This window comes from Anticarsia gemmatalis, chromosome 30 (assembly GCF_050436995.1).
Source record: "Anticarsia gemmatalis isolate Benzon Research Colony breed Stoneville strain chromosome 30, ilAntGemm2 primary, whole genome shotgun sequence".
NCBI lineage: Eukaryota > Metazoa > Arthropoda > Insecta > Lepidoptera > Erebidae > Anticarsia > Anticarsia gemmatalis.
In genome coordinates this window covers 2,999,619-3,018,289 of record NC_134774.1, presented here as the reverse complement: position 1 = coordinate 3,018,289, position 18,671 = coordinate 2,999,619, and the positions used below count along the sequence as shown (strand labels likewise).

The following is an 18,671-nucleotide window of genomic DNA, read 5'->3' as shown; positions in this document are numbered from 1 at the left end:
TATAACACGATATCTCACCTGTTCCTTGTGCGTCTTGCCACGACTGTCGCTCTGTTTCTGTCCCGCCACTACTCCGTACATTGTCACTAATATAGTTTAACACTTATACAATTTGTAGATATTGATATGTTACCTTTATAAACAAATAATTAAATATAAGAAAGGAATAAAATTAGAAAAAAAGTATAGGAAATCAAGATTATGTGTTAGTTTTCTAAATAATTCAATTTAGCTTTCTTAAAAACTTATATTCTGTATGCACTTCCAAAATTCTGTGTAAACTTCTATAATATATGTGTAAATATGTAGAACTGCTAATTTATTTAACAAAGCTAAATCTTAAGGCTTTAAAGTAGGGGCTCCCAACCTTACCTTTACTTAGTCCCGGACCACTGAAATTATTTTTGTTAGCAGGGACAACTAAATAAGTATATCTATACTAATATTATAAAGCTGAAGAGTTTGTTTGTTTGTTTGTTTGTTTGTTTGTTTGAACGCGCTAATCTCAGGAACTGCTGGTCCGATTTGAAAAATTCTTTCAGTGTTAGATAGCCCATTTACCGAGAAAGGCTATAGGCTATATATCATCACGCTACGACCAATAGGAGCAGAGTACCAGTGAAAAATGTTACAAGAACGGGAAAAATTTTGACCCATTCTCTCTTATGTGACGCAAGCGAAGTTGCGCGGGTTAGATAGTTAAAAATATAGTCTGAAAATTTAAAATTTTAAAATCATTTGCGGACTTCTAAAACAATACACTGCTTGAAAGTAACATATCTCCGAAACGGTGAGTCTTAATTTAAGTTGAATGGTACGATTATGTCGGCAACAGTCCAGACCAATTTATATCATTTAGGCAACCGTATATCTAACACTGTGTATAGCAGTAGATTAGCAGTGATAGCCGAGTGGTATAAGTTGACACCTCTCATGCAAGTGGTCGCAGGTTCAAACCCGAGGCAACACACCAATGACTTTTAGAAGTTATGTGTGTATTAGAAATAATTATCACATGCTCCAACGGTGAAGGAAAACATCGTGAGGAAACCTTGCATGGCTAAAATTTGTTTAATATATTTATTGAGGGCATGCAGAGTCCCCAACCCGCACTTGGCCAGCGTGGTGGACTCAAGGCCTAACCCCTCCCTCATTACGGGAGGAGACCCTTGCCCAGCAGTGGGACAGTAATGGGTTAAATTTTATATCTAACACCAAGTGTAATTCTGTTTGTAAAAAAAGATCAAGAGTCAAAACGATTTAATCCGTATATGTTTTTAAAAAACTTTGCTATAACCATTAAAGAAAAGTAATACAGTTTTTATTTTAAAACTAACGACGTACCAAGGAATCTACAAACTTTTTTATATTATGAACAATGTACTTTCTTTTGCCCTGTAAAACTTTATTTTTTACTATAATACGCTTTATTTTCAGTAAAAGTATAGCTATTCTCTCAATTAAGATATAAAATGGTATTTTTAACTGCATTTTAAAGAAAATTTTAATATTCCAATAGCCCTTTATTCAGTAACTACGTGCTTTTCAAGTCTGTATTGTGCACACACTTGGACACTATAAACAAAGTCCTGCAACGTTGGCTGGTTTCAATTAAACTGGCCGCCGAATGTTAGCCAGGAGGATATCTTTAGGGTTTAGTAAAATTAATTAATGAGACGTCTAAAATCTAAAGTAGTTTAAGTTCCAGATAACAAAATAAAGTCAATTCGGAGTTTATTCTAGTCGCTTGATAAAAAGTACCTTAACCAAATAAATAAACTAACACAAAATGTTAAAATAATTTATTAAAATGAATATAAAACTTCCTGACGATATAATTCACAACTATACGATAAAAAAATACAATTTAATTAATAATAAAAAAAATCACAAAATCATTTACATTATTTAAAATCACTCACATCACAGTTATCTAATAATTTAAATCCAATTTAAATCACTAATTAATATCCATTTCGAAAATAAATTAAATAATTAATGTAAAAAAGTCACTAAATTTATTGCAAAATTATTCGGACCACAGATAAAAAATATTACGTTTAGTTAGTGCTATGCGTCGTATCCGTAACGCGTTTATATACATACTGGGGAACTTTGTGCCGCATCTTTGTTACCAAACAAAACCATTTTGCTAGTATTTCTAATCAAATTAAACCTTATACCATTGCCATAAGGGTTATTTTGACTGCATATAACACTACCGAATAATATTTATCGCTGAATTCTGCAATTTTGAACTTTATGTCGATGTAATAAGGATAAAATGTTTGGTTTTTAAAAAGAACAATGCGTTTTGGCGGCAAACTCTTGTGTGAGATAAAAAGTAGGATTAAAATTGTTATTTTTGTTAATATGAGCGTGTTCTGTTAAATGTATTTTACTTCATTGCGATGCGAAATAGGGATAATATGGAGATTTAATTGTGAACAGCTAGTTAACAATGGTTCTCGATTGTCGCGGTTTCGAAAATGATGTTGATGTTTTTTAGACGTTTAATATTATAAGTGGTTTATTTATTTTATAAAATCAACCCAATAACTAATAGAGTCTTCCTAGACAGGCTCAGTCTATAATAGCCTAAAATATATAATATTATGATGATTTCTTGGCGTGTTAAAGTTGTGACCATACAATTATGACGATATGACGAATGTGACGATGCGCGAGGATTCTATTTAATTAAAATACGTCCCGTAAATGAGTAACAAATATACATGATTATAAACTTTGGAATCTATACAAATATTATAAAGCTGAAGAGTTTGTTTGTTTGTTTGTTTCAACGCGTAATTTTTTTCAAAAATTCTTTAAGTGTTAGATAGTCCATTTATCGAGGAAGGCTATAGGCTATATATCATCACACTACGACCAATAGGAGCAGAGTACCAGTAAAAATGTTTCAAAAACGGGGAAAATTTTGACCCATTCTCTCTTATGTGACGCAAGCGAAGTTGCGCGGGTCAGCTAGTAAGATATAGTTGATAAAGGTTTAGCCTGTATTAATCAACTCATAGGATACTTTTTACTCTGGGAAATCTTTCCACGCGTACGCAGTCGCGGTCAAAAGTTCAAGTTACACATAAGATCGTAAAACCTCGGGTTTTATGCGAAAATTCCCAAGTTGTACCGTTATACGTTAGTTTCTTAACTAGTTTCAATTCAAAGTTTATTCATTATCCCACTATAAATAATATAAACGATGAAGGAACACATCGTGAGCAATGTCATGTGTGAGAGTTGTTTAAACAGTTGTTGTAGTAATGTAAAGTGTCACTTGATCACTGTGTCTCACAGGCCATAGAAAGTTGCCCTCACCGGTCGATAAACGATCAGTGGGTTAAGCAAACCTTGGCATGGTCAGTCCATAGATGGATAACATGATATTTGAACTGAGCGTCTCTGTTTTTCGGAGGGCATGTAAAACGTCGATCTCGGTTGTTGTCTACTAAGATAACAGTCGTTAAGCCACGTCAAAGGCCTTCGGGCTTGAACAACTTTGACACTAGGTTGACCACTAACCATACGATTAGAAGAAGACTAAGGTAAGTGTTGGTTCGCTAATTATGAGGAATTTTGACATTTTGCTGTTATTTTTTCTAACGATGTTAGATATCGTATAATCCTAAAACTAACCTATTTTTCATCAAAACAGCACAAATTTTAGACAAAAATTATTCTGAAAACTAAGAAAAAAATATTTCGGAAAAGCCGCATACTATATTTGCATATACAAATTAAATTTTCGACTGAAATGGCCGCCATTTTGTATGTTTTTCAGTAGTCATCAGCATTGCGCCATGAAATAGCTTCGTTTAACACAAAGGGACCCTTGCTCCCATAACATTTGAGATTCTACCGCAATGGCGCAGTTTCCTTAAAACAAAGATTTCCTCTTAAAATTACTACTAAAAAGAAAAACTTTTGTTTTTTTCTACTACTATTCTAAGACACTCATAGCTAATAGCGCTCACCGGTCGGTAAACGAGCGGGTTAAGCAGTTTTAACGCGGATATTGTAAAGATGGGTCGCAAATTCTTGTTTGAGCTGAGCGTCTCCGTGCTACAAATCACGGTTGTCGTTTAACATAACAACAATAAATGTCAAAATTTTGCACTGATACTAGGATGAACATTAAATATCCATTCATCATCAGTCTAGTCTTTCTTCCAAAAATGTTGGAGTCGGCTTCCAGTCTCACCGGATGCAGCTGAATACCAGTATTTTATGTGAAGCGACTGTCTATAAGACCTCCACAACACAGTTACCTGGGTTATAACACGATACTAAGTAAGACTGGTTGTCAGACTTGCAAGCTTCTGACTACTGTTAACGACTGTCAAAGATCTTTGTAAACGACAGCCGGGACCCACAATTTCACGTGCCTTCCAAATAATTTACAAAGACAGTAATATGTTATTCGTTGTGACATTAATGTACACATTTAGAACAATACATTATAATTATATCTGTTGTACTAAAATCGCTGAAATTCTTGCTTATGTTAGCACAAAGCTCTGTGAGATATTACTTACCTACTATTGTTCCCTAAGTTACAATAGCCGCGGCGATCGATTTCTTAAGGCTACGCTTGCCGAGGTTTGTCAGTGGATGGGTGACCGGATACATGCTGAGCTTCTCCGTGTTTCGGAAGACGCATTCAACTGCTCGCGGTTGTTTTTTTTTAAAGTGTAACAACCAGTCTTACTTAGTATCGTGTTATAACCCAGGTAACTGGGTTGTGGAGGTCCGTTAGACAGTCGCTTCATGTGAGACTGAAAGCCGACTCCAACTACAAGTGACTTTTTCGATCTCTGCCTACCCCTATTGAGAAAAAAGCGTGACAACAAGGGGCCGCCCGCTACTTCGTCCGCGTGGAAATCCTTCCCATGTAAATCCCGATCTCTCGGGAACTCCGAGATAGAAAAAAAGTAGCCTATGTGTTATTCTGGGTCTTCAGCTACCTATATACCAAATGTCATCGTAATCGGTCAGTAGTATTTGCGTGAAAGAGTAACAAAAATCCATATATACATTCTCACACATTTTCGCATTTAAGATATTATAAGTAGGATTATAAAAGGCTATTAAAATTCGGTTCAACAGTTTTGTTGATAGCGTCCTACAAAATCGTCCTATATATTTTTTTGTAGTAAACGTTCTCTACCCTTAGTTATTTATTATTATTAAATACTAAATATTCAAGTGCCTCGGTCCCCAGGGGGCGCTGGTGTGATATTTATTTGACATCTTATCACTGTAACCTTTCACACATGATCGTGGTTTTTAAAGAAAAACCCTCTTATTCATAAACACACTATAAACCTATTTAGTTAAAAAACTACTATAATATGTTTTCTCTTTTTCATTTCGCTAAGGAGTGAAAGAAACAAAACTCTTTATAAGCCTTTCATAACTTCTTATATTGTTATGAATAAGAAGGTAATAATATAATGATTTTTAAGCCAAACATCTAAAAAATTCTTCGTTAAACCTTTCTAAAATACTCTATTTTAGCAAAAAAACATTGGCGCGTAAAAAGATAACCTCAAAATCTTACCAATATATTCGGGACAAGGAAACGCATTTGATCGGCCCAAAATGGCGTCAAATATGTAAAGAACCTTATAAATATATAAACAGATTGTGTTTTATATATCAGATACATTTTGTTGTGCACATGAGGACTCCATGTTATTGTAGATAAAATATTTTGATTTGAATTTATTGGAGTTTTTGATCGGCTTCTGTGATTTCGTTTGTCTTAATTTCGTTTGTATAAAATAACTCTATATTTGACGGGTAATTAACTAATATGAATTCATTCATCGTATGGTCAGTGGTCAACCTAGTGTCAAAGTTGTTCAAGCCGCCCAAAAGGCCTTTGACGTAGCATAACGACAGTTATCTTAATTCACAACAACCGTGCTTTTTACGTACCCTCCGAAGCACCAAGACGCTCAGTTCAAATACCACTGTAATTACCAGGGTGACATAAACGTAAGGAGTTGTCAAAGATATATAATTATGAGATATCGAAACACCTTTCCATATGCAGACGAAGTTGCGGACAGAATCTACATCTCGTAATTTCCCCGTGCCGCCATCTTAATTATGACACGGCCTAGTGACATAACGATTATTAAATCATTGAAAACTCTCAACTTGTATCTAAGTTGGTTCCTTCATTGTTTATTACTTACTCTTGCCTCTTCGCTCGCAGTATGCATACCTACTTACTGAACATTAATAACTGTGACTCAGATTATTTCGCGTTCATTCATTCAGTGTTTGGTTAGTGGTCAACCTAGTGTCAAAGTTGTTCAAACCCGAAGACGTTTGACATGACTAAACGACTTTTATCTTAATAACCGTCAGTTTACGTGCCATCCGAAGCACGGAGATGCCCTATTTAGATATCACTATACAGTCACCTTTCTATCAAATATCCGCGCTGACCACGTACAGGACTTTACAAATAAATATAACCTATTAGTTATTACTGTCCCACTGCTGGGCAAAGCTCTCGTAATGAGAGAGTAGAGTCCATCACAGTGATCAAGTGACACTTTACATTACTACAACAACTGTTTAAACAACTCTCACACATGACATTGCTCACGATGTGTTCCTTCATCGTTATAACAACGTGATCATTATTTAGAACCACTTGGAAGGAAGTTTACAAGAATTATACCGTTCTTTGTTTTATCTGGGTTCTATCTATCTCTATGGGAAAGCAGCGTGATTTTAAGAGTATACATACATATGTAGGTACATCACTTGGAACACTCATTGGCGTATAGCTGTTAGCATAAAACCTCCGTCACTTACGTGGGAGACTAATCAAATATAGTTAACTAGCTGACACGCGCAACTTCGCTTGCGTCACCTAAGAGAATGGGTCAAAATTTTTCCCGTTTTTGTAACATTTTTCGTTGCTACTCCGCTCCTAATGACAACAAACAAACAAACTCTTCAGCTTTATAATATTAGTATAGATGAAGTGATGAACCTAAGAAGGCTAAGCTTATATACTTTTTTTCAGGAGTCAATCCCTAAATACACGTAATAACACAAGAGGAAAGGGCATGTCATACTATTTCATTGAAGATGACTGTCGCCAAACTCAGCCGATGACATTTAACGCACACTGAAATATGTAAAGGAATAAACGACTATTACAAATTAAAATGAATATCTAAATACCATTTTAATTTTATCTAAATTAAACACGACAATGCCCGCGCAAATCAGCCAGTATCTTATACTTTTTGTTCCGACATTTTGTCGATGGTCGTAAACGATCTTTTCGCAACAATCTTTTAAAACTTATTTAATGGTTGTTAGGAACAAATCCGGAACAGTGATGATCACACAAAGTTTGTATTCTTTGTACTCTCACAGAATATTAATGTAAAGGAACATTTTAAGTTATAACAACTGACGCGTGGTAGCCATTTTGAAAAATATAACGCGCGCATTTTTTTCGCAAGTCTTTTATATGTATTTAAATCGCACTACTTGAGAATTTTCTATGTAGTAGAATAAGTACAGTTATGATAATAATTTAACTATTCTCGTGTACCTACAATGTACAAATGTTCCCTACGCTGTCACGGTTAAACTTCAACCAATTAAAATAAAAAATACCCTAGTAGTAGAATATATCGAAGGGAGTCTGAGGGCATAGGCTAGTATAATATTTGTGTAAAATATACGATTATAGCGTATCGCTTGGCGGCAATAGAAGGGAACAGAAATAACTCTTACCTAAAATTGAGAGCCTCCTGTTTTGTCTGTCATACTAGTTCAATGTAGTTATTCTAGATGGCGTTATTCTGAACGATCATAACGTTTAAACCAAACAAAAGAAATGCAAATGATTAAATGTACAAACAAATATATACATATTTTTCCCATAGTGGTAGTTCGAACCAAAGAACGCCACTTGGTACGATCCCTACAAGCTTCCCTTGCCTCATTCACATCACATCCACGCAACATGGATGTGATGTGAATGAGGCAAGGGTCATACGACATACAGGACAAAAACTTAATGATTAATAAACGTAACATTGTTTTTCTCGTGCAAAGCATAATATTTCAGAAAACTTTATGAGCCCACAGATAGGTACTTAACAATTACGATATCAGATAATAAACATGAAATTGTACTTCGTTTACGACCTATTCCAACAATGAAAATTATTCCCATGACAATTGTAACAATAATGTGTTATAGTCACCACCTTTAACTGTAATCCGAAATAGAAATTAAACCCAAAAAATATAATTAAAAGGTAAAAAGTCTATAAAAAATAACTGCCTCTGCGGGGTGGTCGGTAGTGTCGACTGCTCATTGTACCTACACACTAAAAGTAACATTCGTCTTTTCTAATTTAATACACAATACTTCTCAATTGTAGCCTGGAGTTGATTAACCTATCCGGTATATGGCAATATCTATCAATATCAATTTTATAAGATGGTAGCTCAGCTTTAGTTTACTTGGTGAAGGCTTTTCCGTGATTTTTTACTACCATCAACAAGGATTGTTATGTTGCTCGTTTTTAACCGTTTCATTAAACTTTTCTTATATTAGAACTATTCCTCGTTCTGCAGTATTAATAACCACCTTCAGAGCATTTACTTAGATCCGTAGTAAATCACTGCAGTACTCTGTCAAATCGTGGATTCCAAACAACTCGAAAAAACTCTATGTTTTCTTTTGGTTACAAAATCGCTTACGAAAGTTTCTTTAAAGACCAGTCCTTTACCTTCCAACCACTTCAATTCTTTTCGATCTGCGGGTACCATTTCCAAATTTTGTAGCACCTTTTCCTTCACTTCTTCACGTAGACGTTCATCAATAGAAGCCAGTCACACGTTTGTTTCTGATAGATGTCAGACGTCTTTTAGCTGCTAAATTAGCACTTTTGTCTTCGTCTGGCTAAGAATTTAATAAATGTAGTAAGTCAAGGCTTTGGAGCCCATCGGCTTACAGGTGCCTCGTGACACAAACGGACGTATATGAGACTGACGAAATCATCTATTCTCTTAATTCCTTTCGAATCGCGTTGAAATATGTTCAATTGTGAAGAGAAAAATACAATTTTAAGTGTATGATGTGTAATATTATTGCTTTTGTCATCGATCTTGCCTGATGGAATTCTAAAACTGAAGTTTTTTCAGCTCAACCTTCTAAATAAAGGGAGTGAGAGTTGTAACAACTCTTTGTAGCCCTCTCTTGGATAGTTTTGTCCCTTAGAATACCTTGAATGTAAGTAACCATTATCACACGTTGTTTTTCTAATAATCCTTGAACAATTTTAGACAAAGACTCTCCTAGTCTTTGTCTAAAATTGTTGGGTATGAATTCTTTACAAGGGTGGGTTCTTTCGTCCACACATCTTGGAATATAGCACTGGTAAATTTAGCGGCATTTGAGAGTGTTTGTTTCATTTCCTTGCGATGATAATTTAACACTAAAGTACTTGCTCTTTTGAAGGAAGTCTAGCTCCTAAAAATTCATTAATAGGCACTTTTTCTAATAACCAAATACCTCTTTTAGTCCCTATGTTTAAAATAGATTACTTACCTGCGACAAATATAATCCTACGTAAGAATTATAGAATAAAAACCCACACTAGCACAATATGGTACAAAATTCGAAATTATGCTATATCAAGATAAAAGTCACCTATGTGTGCAACCTTTAAATAATGTCCAATCACAATAAAATTTGACTGAAATGTTGTTTGTACCATTGAGACTCAGGGGCCGTGCAAAGTCACATTAAAATCACAACTTCAGAAAAATGAAACACCCGTGCATTTAACCTCAACCTAAACCTTCGGGTATAACGGCTTGGCTATTAAAAGAAAACCATTGTAAAACATATAATATCGTGCAAAAGTATATAACCTTCTTTATTTAAATAGCATTTAAACTTCTCATGATATCATCATCATTATTATCGGCCTGTATTCAACTATTGCAGAATATAATTAAGGTGGCGTCAGGTAGAATTAGATATACATTTTATAAAAATGGATACACTTACCAAAACTATTTGCCAGCGTCACACCCGCAAGGAACTTAGTAATAAATACAACGTTTGCAAAACAAATACGAAAATAACAAGATGAAATACAACACAGTCTTACTTAAATAAATTAATTAAACTAATTTTATACACAAATCACTCAACACTTAACGGAATTCACTTTTGATCTTGTCAAATGAATATATTGCTAGATTTGAAGGTAGTTTATATTTTTTATATAAAAACAACAAATGTGGGTAGAACTCGTAACCGGTGGTCCTGTATGACAGCATGTCATTGTATGGATGCGAATAAGGCAAAGGAACTTTGTAATAATTGGTCTCTGCCTATCCCTATGGAAACAGGCGTGATTTTGTGCAATTAGGTACATTAGAGGTAGTACGTATAATCGGAAAAATCACACAATTTTAAAAATTAAAGTACCTACCTTAAAAACTCGTCGCCATGATTGATTTTTTTTTTCTTTTTGCTTTTCTTTGGAACATAAGACAATAGTGCCTTGTCGGCTAATATGGTACAAAAATCAAAATATTTTTAACCCTATTTATGCGAAAAATATCCTCCTACTAAAACGCTAAGCGACATCTCGTGAGTTGTAGACAAACTTCAAGTAAACGCTAGTCAACTATCGTATATTAATATTAAATCGACTAAATGTTTTTAGTAACCTATACACTATACTCACCAACACTCTAGTTGTTAAAAGTCTATGTCTAACTGTCAAAAGTGTCAAAGCTACTGTCATTTCTTGTTTATTATTAAACTTCTTTTCATTTTCGGTATAAAGTCACAAAATAAAACAAACACTTCACATTTTATTAACAAAAAACGCTAGAACAACATCCAAAGTAGCTGTTAGTGCTTCATTTCAGTATTTAATGATAGTTGATCTATGTAAAAATGGTGACCCATCCTGCGCCCGAGTTATCGAGTATATTTGATGATATTCTGTACAACAAACATGACTACTGCTACTTATGTTTGAGGACATCTGAGGAGACGCGTCTGGTGCACCCTGTTAACTTCAAACAGGTCGTCGCAGCTGCTCGAATCAAGACAAATCTTGGCGTAAGTATGTAGTGACAACAAGCTGACTCCCGCTCGCGTACAAACATAACAACCATTTAAATAAATTAACGAATTATATTAGGTCGGGGAAAAAAGTCTTTTCACATTATAGTATGTATGAACTTGTAATAAAATCTCTTTGGCTTCAAGAATCGCAAATGAGTACACGGTTCGTTAGGTTTCTTTCAGTGAGCTCGTGAGGTACCCAAATATCGAGCTTTTTTGTGTAGAGAAAAGATTTTATTACAAGTTCATACATACTATAATGCGAAAAGACTTTTTTTTAAAAACAGCCTGTTGATTTTATGATATATTTTATATCTTTCACTATCTCCATTCCACAATAATATATAAAATCACATTTCTATCCTTAGTGGTAGACAGAAAGGAATGAACACCACTTGGTACGATCCTTACTTACTTTCCCTTGCTTCATTCACATCTATGTCATTCATCATTTACAAATATTTAAACTTTTTAAAAACATATTTCTTCCTCTGGAGTTCTTGTACATTGAAAATGGGATCAAAGTTGCCACTCTTGCTTTGCTTTTAAGACCTGCAAACAAAAGTAAATTTATCCCATAAATTATGTCCCTCTGCTAGACCCACTCTGGCCAAGTGTGAGTTGGGGACTTACCCCCGGTTTCTGAGTACATTTAGCAGTAGTTGATCTAGTCAATAATGTTTTTTTTATACGAGTTTGAACACTATTGAATAGATAAACTACCACTTGTATGTAATGTACCTCAGAAACCAGGGGTTAGCAGAGCTTCGACAACTGTTCTAAAGAACTCTTAGGCATGCAAGGTTGCATCACAATGTTTTCCTTCACCATTGGAACAAGTGATTACGTCTAATACACACATAACTTGGCAAAGTTATTGAAGTATTGCCTCAGGTTCAAACGTCACTTACCTGGTACTAATTTATACCACTCTACTATCACAGCTCTCTATGTTTCAGACAAATAAACTATGCTACATCTGCGAGAGTCAGTCCCTCGCAGCATTGAAGGTCCTCCGAGCAGCCACACTCGCAGCCTCTGTGCACATTATACTAAACAACTTGAAACAAGACTACAATGGCACAAAACTGTCCTCATTACAATATAAAGACTTTTATAAACTATTTATGAGTTGTAGTTTGGTAAGTATTGAGTTTATACTTAACTAGGTGACCCGCGCAACTTTGCTTGCGTCATATAAGAGAGAATGGATCATAAGATTAGCGCATTCAAACAAACAAACAAACAAACTCTTCAGCTTTATAATATTAGTATAGATGAGTTGACCAACGCAACTTCGCTTGTGTCACATAAGAGAGAATGGGTCATATTTTTCCCCGTTTTTGTAACATTTTTTACTGATACCCAGCCACTATTGTTGGTAGCGTGATGATATATAGTCTATAGCCTTCCTATACATATAGGCAATCCAACAGTAAAAGAATTCTTCAATTCGCACCAGTAGTTCTTGAGATTAGCGCGTTTACTTGTACTATGGTAACCAAATAACTGATCCACTCTTATATACTTCTAAATACATACTTTTATAGATACCTTACCATATTTGTCCCGCGTGGAATTGGGAGCCACCACACGCGGCGCTACAGTTATTGCAGTGGCCGCGTTAACCACTGCGCCAAACGTGCAGTTAATGAACTATTGTATTTTTCCAGAGTTTAAAGCTGACTCCACTGGCTATAAGCAAGGAAATAAGCATAATTAGAAATAACACGCAACTCACAGTGACCGATGTTGTGGTCATGGATAATTTTGAGGTAAGTAAGCACTGAAATTATAATAATAATAATAAATTTAACCCAATACTGTCCCACTGCTGGGCAAGGGTCTCCCCCCGTAATGAGAGAGCGGTTAGGCCTTGAGTCCACCACGCTGGCCAAGTGCAGGTTGGGGACTTTGCATGCCCTCAATCAATGTATTAAACAAATTTTTTAGGCATGCAAGGTTTCATCACGATGTTTTCCTCCACCGTTGGAGCATGTGACAATTATTTCTAATACACACATAACTTCAAAAAGTCATTGGTGTGTTGCCTGAAATTATAATTTAACTATTATAACAAGTTATCTTACAGTAATATTGCCTGGCTCTGTGGCGTAGTGGTCTAGGTCACCTCCCGCGTCGGGAGGTCGTGGGTTCGACTTCCACATGTTACAATTATTTGTGCGATTAACAAATAATTGTTTCGGGTATATAGTTTTTTATTTTTGTAAAAGATCAATTGTTAATGCGGGAAATGTCTTTCACAAAAAAAAATTGTACTGAGTTATTTCTTGTCTTAATACATTTGTTGTTGTTTCCACAGATGCAACAAACAGTACAACCGTTAACTACAGAGAACGTACAGTTGCACAACTCGATCTTGATCAATCACATCAATGATGCAAGTGACGGCAGTCACGCGCCTGAAGTCATAGTACCTGATACTCTCAATGATGTAATGGAACTTGAGTGAGTACATCCTACTAATCCATACTATCCATACTTTTACTTACTATATAATTGTAACTATAATAGTATAATAATCTAATATTATAAAGCTGAAGAGTTTGTTTGTTTGTTTCTTTGTTTATTTGAACGCGCTAATCTCAAGAACTTCTGGCCCGATTTGAAAAATTCCTTCAGTGTTAGATAGCCCATTTATCGAGGAAGGTTATAGGCTTTATATCATCACGCTACAACTATTAGGAGCGGGGTAGTAACGAAAAATGTTCCAAAAACGGGGAAAATTTTGACTCTTTCTCTTATGTGACGCAAGCGAAGTTGCGCGGGTCAGCTAGTGTAATATAATATCCATACTAATATTATAAATATGAAAGTAACTCTGTCTGTCTGTTACTCAATCACGCCTAAACTACTCAACCAATTTGCATGAAATTTGGTATGGAGATATTTTGATACCCAAGAAAGGACATAGGCTACTGTTTACCCCGGGAAATGACGCATTCCCATGGGAAAATTCAGGTGGCGGACGAAGTCGCGGGTAAAAGCTAGTATTATGTATGCGAAAGTGTGTGAGAATGTATGTATGTATGTTTGTTACTCTCTCACGCAAATACTACTGAATCGATTATGATTAAATTTGCTATATAGGTAGCTGAAGAAAGGCTAGGCTGATGATGATTAACTTGAAAGCTGAGTCATAACAAATGGTTGCTCTGTACTAGTCTGCGTTTTGCCTAAACCGGGAATTGAACCCTTATGATCAGCAGACATGCACTCCCGACCCCACCACAAAGAATTGCTCTTGTGTCGCGGAGACTTTTAGAAACAACGGACACAAAGTACTAACAGACCCGAAACAACTATTTGTAGATCGCACAAAATAATTGTCCCGTGTGGAAATCAAACCCACGGCCTCTCGACGCAATGGTAGCGGCGTGGTTGCCTTAACCACTGCTCCACGGAGGCAGTCGAATTAGGTACTTAAATAAATAAATAAATAAATTTAGCCCATTAATATCTCACTGCTGGGCAAGGGTCTCCTCCCGTAATGAGGGAGCTGTTAGGCCTTGAGTCCACCACGCTGGCCAACTGCGGGTTGGGGACTTTGCATGCCCTCTATATAAACAAATTTTAGGCATGCATCCTCACGATGTGTTCCTTCACCATTGGAGCATGTGATATTTTTTTCGAAAAGTCATTGGTATGTTGGTTCGAACCTGCGATCACTTGCGTGGGAGGTATCGACTTATACCACTCGGCTATCACTGCTCTCTCTCGAATCACTTAAAATACAAACTATATTAACACAACCCTATTTCTTGCAGATCTCAAGAAGAATTTTGCATAATTTCAGACGATGACAACGACAATTCAACCCTCTCATCTTCGCAACCCTCGCCTCCACTCCAACTACCCTTAACTGATGACCTTAACACCAAACTAGTAGTCACCTGGAAGCCCTATCCGCGAATAATACCAGTGAACGACTTTATAAAACAACAAGAATCCGGCCATAATTTCATATTACATCCAATATTCTTGAATCCGCAAGGTTATTTAATCATTCCTTCATTAAAAGCAACGCTTCATAATAAACAGCTGATATTCAAAGATGATTCTTCACAAATTATTGCTTCCCATCCCTTTGATGTCAGTACCGATGTCATAAAACAGAATTTAGCTTTGGACAAAGATGTGTACTTACAAACTGGCGAAATACCAAACTTAAATACAAATATTTCTGAAAATACAGCCGAATTACTAAATTTAAATACTAATATTGCCGAAAATACGCCCGAATCTACAAATAATAAGCATAGAAAACCATTAACAATAACTCTGGTTATAAGCGGTAGTACCAAATCTGGCGGGAAATCTGACAGCTGTCACAATGACGTTTCGAATGAAAGTTGCCAGAGTAAAAATATTAAATTGAAGCTTCCTTCTAATAAGAAACAAGTCGTTAATAGTAATATCACTATTTCTGAAATTAGTAGCGATTTAGATAATGTAGGGGAGACGAGTAAAACAATTAAAACGGATTGGGAGGATAAGATACCAAAATGGGTAATGGTGCTTTTACGGTGAGTCACATTTTATTACTATTTATATTTTTTTTATTAGTATAAGAATCTGAATAACCACCTCTATAGTGAGATTGATAGCGTATCCAACTGCCGACTACGAGGTCCTGGGTTCGATTCCCAGATTGAACAAAGTGCTATTGATCTTTTTCGAATTCATATAAGGTTGGGCCTTGAATCCACCACGCTGGCCTAGTGCAGGTTTGGGCCTAAGCATACCTTCAAGAACTGTTCTAAATAACTCTCAGACATGCAAGGTTGCATCACGATGTTTTCCTTCACAGTTGAACGAGTGATAATTATTTTTTCAGTCACTAAAAGAGGACTTACCTACATTGTTTATCATCTATACTATTTACTATATATAATATTATAAAGCTGAAGAGTTTGTTTGTTTGTTTGATTGTTTGTTTGTTTGTTTGTTTGAACGCGCTAATCTCAGGAACTACTGGTCCGATTTGAAAAATTCTTTCAGTGTTAGATAGCCCATTTATCGAGGAAGGCTATAGGCTATATATCATCACGCTACGACTAATGGGAGCAGAGTAGCAGTAAAAAATGTAACAACAACTGGTAAAATTTTGACCTATTCTCTCCGATGTGACGCAAGCGAAGTTGCGCGGGTCAGCTAGTTTACAATATATTTCAAAGTACATATGCTAAAACTATATAAATAGACTTTAATAGACATAAAATTATAATTGATTATTTCATAGATCTCAGTTTTATGCCCGGTTTCTGAGGCACATTTAGCGGTAGTTTATCTATTCAAACTGACATTTTTTACAAGTTTAAACGCTTTTGAATAGATAAACTACTGCTAAATCGTTCCCGTAGAGCGAAAAGTCATTAACTCGAGTTAATGATTTCTTTTTTTATGACACCATTGAAATCGCCATATTTTTCTCTAATTTTCTGTCTAATCCACATACCTGTAGCTATTATAGTTTTTGTTTTATAGAATGTGAAAATTAACCAGGTCAACCCTTTTGAGCTGAAAATAAAATGAGCAAATTAACTAATTTTAGTTAATTAATGTTCATTTCTTAGGATTGTATCTAACCCATACTTAAAAAATACCTAAAACGACTTAATTACTTTTCCCTTGAATTATCTCTGCATATTAAAATTATTATTAGCAATTGTAAAATCACTAAATGGATTTAGTTATTTTTCACATCGGTACACGCATTTCATACTGCGTTAAAAATCACTAACTCTGATCAAAAATTAACTAACTCGAAATTATGTTACATATTTAAAAAATAAAAGTAACTAATTTTATATATTTTGATATTTCCAAGCGTTCAGACAATATTTTCTTAATGTAGTCTATATTAAATAAACTTTGTTATAATTTCCTTCATTTAAGACTATAAACGTAGGTTACTGCAATCGTAAGTTATGAATTTTTATATTTTTAAAAACTTTGAACAGCCATATCTCAAAACAAGGTTTTTCGAGTTAATGACTTTTCGCTCTACGGGGACGAAATGTACCTCAGAAACCGTACTTAATAAATTAAGTTAATGAGAAAATAGATTACCTTGTGTTTATAATATTTATTTATTTTTAAACTCTCGCGTTGCATGTTTAATATATAATAGGATACGGGAATTAACGCGATCACGCATTTTACCTTAAAATGCCTTACGTTTCGGCGCAGGTTGCACTCAACGACATTTTAAGGTAAAATGCGTGTTCGCGTTAATTCCCGTAATCTATTAAACATTTATTTATTGTTTCACAGGAGGTAGACGATTGTGCTGCGTCTCGCAAGCGTAAAGCAAATACACTCTTTGATTCAAATGATGTGGGAATGATCACCGAAGTTCGATCTTTAGCTCAGAACACAAATGCTGTAATACATTTACAGTGAATTTAACGAGGTGCTCGTGGCTAGTTGCACTCACCGGTCGGTAAACGATCAGTGGGTTAAGCAACCTTGGCGCGGACATTCCATAGATGGGTGGCCGCATAGTGGTATTTGAACTGAGCGTCTCCGTGCTTCGGAGGGCACGTTAAAAGTCGGTCCCGGCTGTTATCTACTAGGATAAAAGTCGTTCAGCCACGTCAAAGGCCTTCGGGCGGCTTGAACAACTTTGACACTAGGTTGACCACTAACTATACGACGAATGAATGAATGAATGAATTTAACAATAAAACAAAATAATGGAGAAAATATATTGACAGACTGCCAGTTTTCAAATATTGGACACCTATTTTTATGGTCAGACCCTGAAACTTTGCTGTCTGTCCGTCACCAGGCTGTATTTCATGAAAATTAGGTATAGCTGATATTCAGCTATAGGCTATATAACATCACGCTACGACCAATAGGAGCAGAGTACCAGTAAAAAATGTTACAAAAACGGGGAAACTTATGATTCTCTTATGTGACGCAAGCGAAGTTGCGCGGGTCAGCTAGTTGTAAATAAAAAATGTCGTCGATACGGAGGTTTTTCTAAGATTTCAATGTATGTTTTCTGTTATTTCTGCTAAGCATTTGTTAAGAAAACCTAATAAAACGGTATGTTATTTTAAATATTGTTTTATTTCACACACGATTTTAAAACTAAGAAGAGCTTTTCTCTAGATAACTGATATAGTTGTCACCAAATAACTTCAGCAGTTTCGATTCAACATATTAAACGATTTTCACGTCTGCTATTGCGTTTCGTTATTAGAATCCAAACTGAACAATGTTTATACTATGGTTATCAAATAACTGATAAACACACTTATATACTTGTAAATACATACTTATATAGATACATTAACAACCAGGCTCAGAACAAATACTCGTGCTCATCACACAAATATTAGTCCTGGGTGGGATTCTTATCACACGCGGTGCTACGGTTATTACGACGAGGTGACCACTTTAACCACTGCGCCGTGCAGTTATCAGTTACCTAGTTAGTTGTAAATTAGTTAAAAGTTGAAGAAGATTTGCTTACCCC

The 18,671-nt window shown here is 35.4% G+C and overlaps 2 protein-coding genes and 1 long non-coding RNA gene across 3 annotated transcripts in view; 1 reads left to right on the top strand and 2 right to left on the bottom strand.

The window, feature by feature from the left end:
• The window catches only part of LOC142985422 (Kv channel-interacting protein 4-like), a 112,335-nt gene extending 102,105 nt beyond the window's left edge, over positions 1-10,230 (bottom strand). Inside the window, exon 1 of the mRNA XM_076133581.1 lies at positions 10,085-10,230. The gene's annotated coding sequence lies outside the window, so the exon portion shown is untranslated. The remainder of the gene's footprint in view (positions 1-10,084) is intronic.
• A 582-nt stretch (positions 10,231-10,812) lies between these two features.
• LOC142985568 (uncharacterized) lies at positions 10,813-18,268 on the top strand. Its single transcript, XM_076133805.1, has 6 exons — positions 10,813-11,155; positions 12,121-12,303; positions 12,835-12,936; positions 13,485-13,630; positions 14,950-15,708; positions 17,459-18,268. Exons 1-6 carry the CDS (start codon positions 10,988-10,990, stop codon positions 17,463-17,465), a joined length of 1,365 nt encoding a protein of 454 aa, XP_075989920.1. The 5' UTR covers positions 10,813-10,987; the 3' UTR covers positions 17,466-18,268.
• LOC142985570 (uncharacterized) lies at positions 11,236-15,466 on the bottom strand. Its single transcript, XR_012960211.1, has 3 exons — positions 15,330-15,466; positions 12,721-12,856; positions 11,236-11,713 (listed from the first exon to the last, which is right to left on the bottom strand). It is a non-coding gene; the product is annotated as an uncharacterized LOC142985570 (long non-coding RNA).
• Positions 18,269-18,671: the final 403 nt, after the last annotated feature.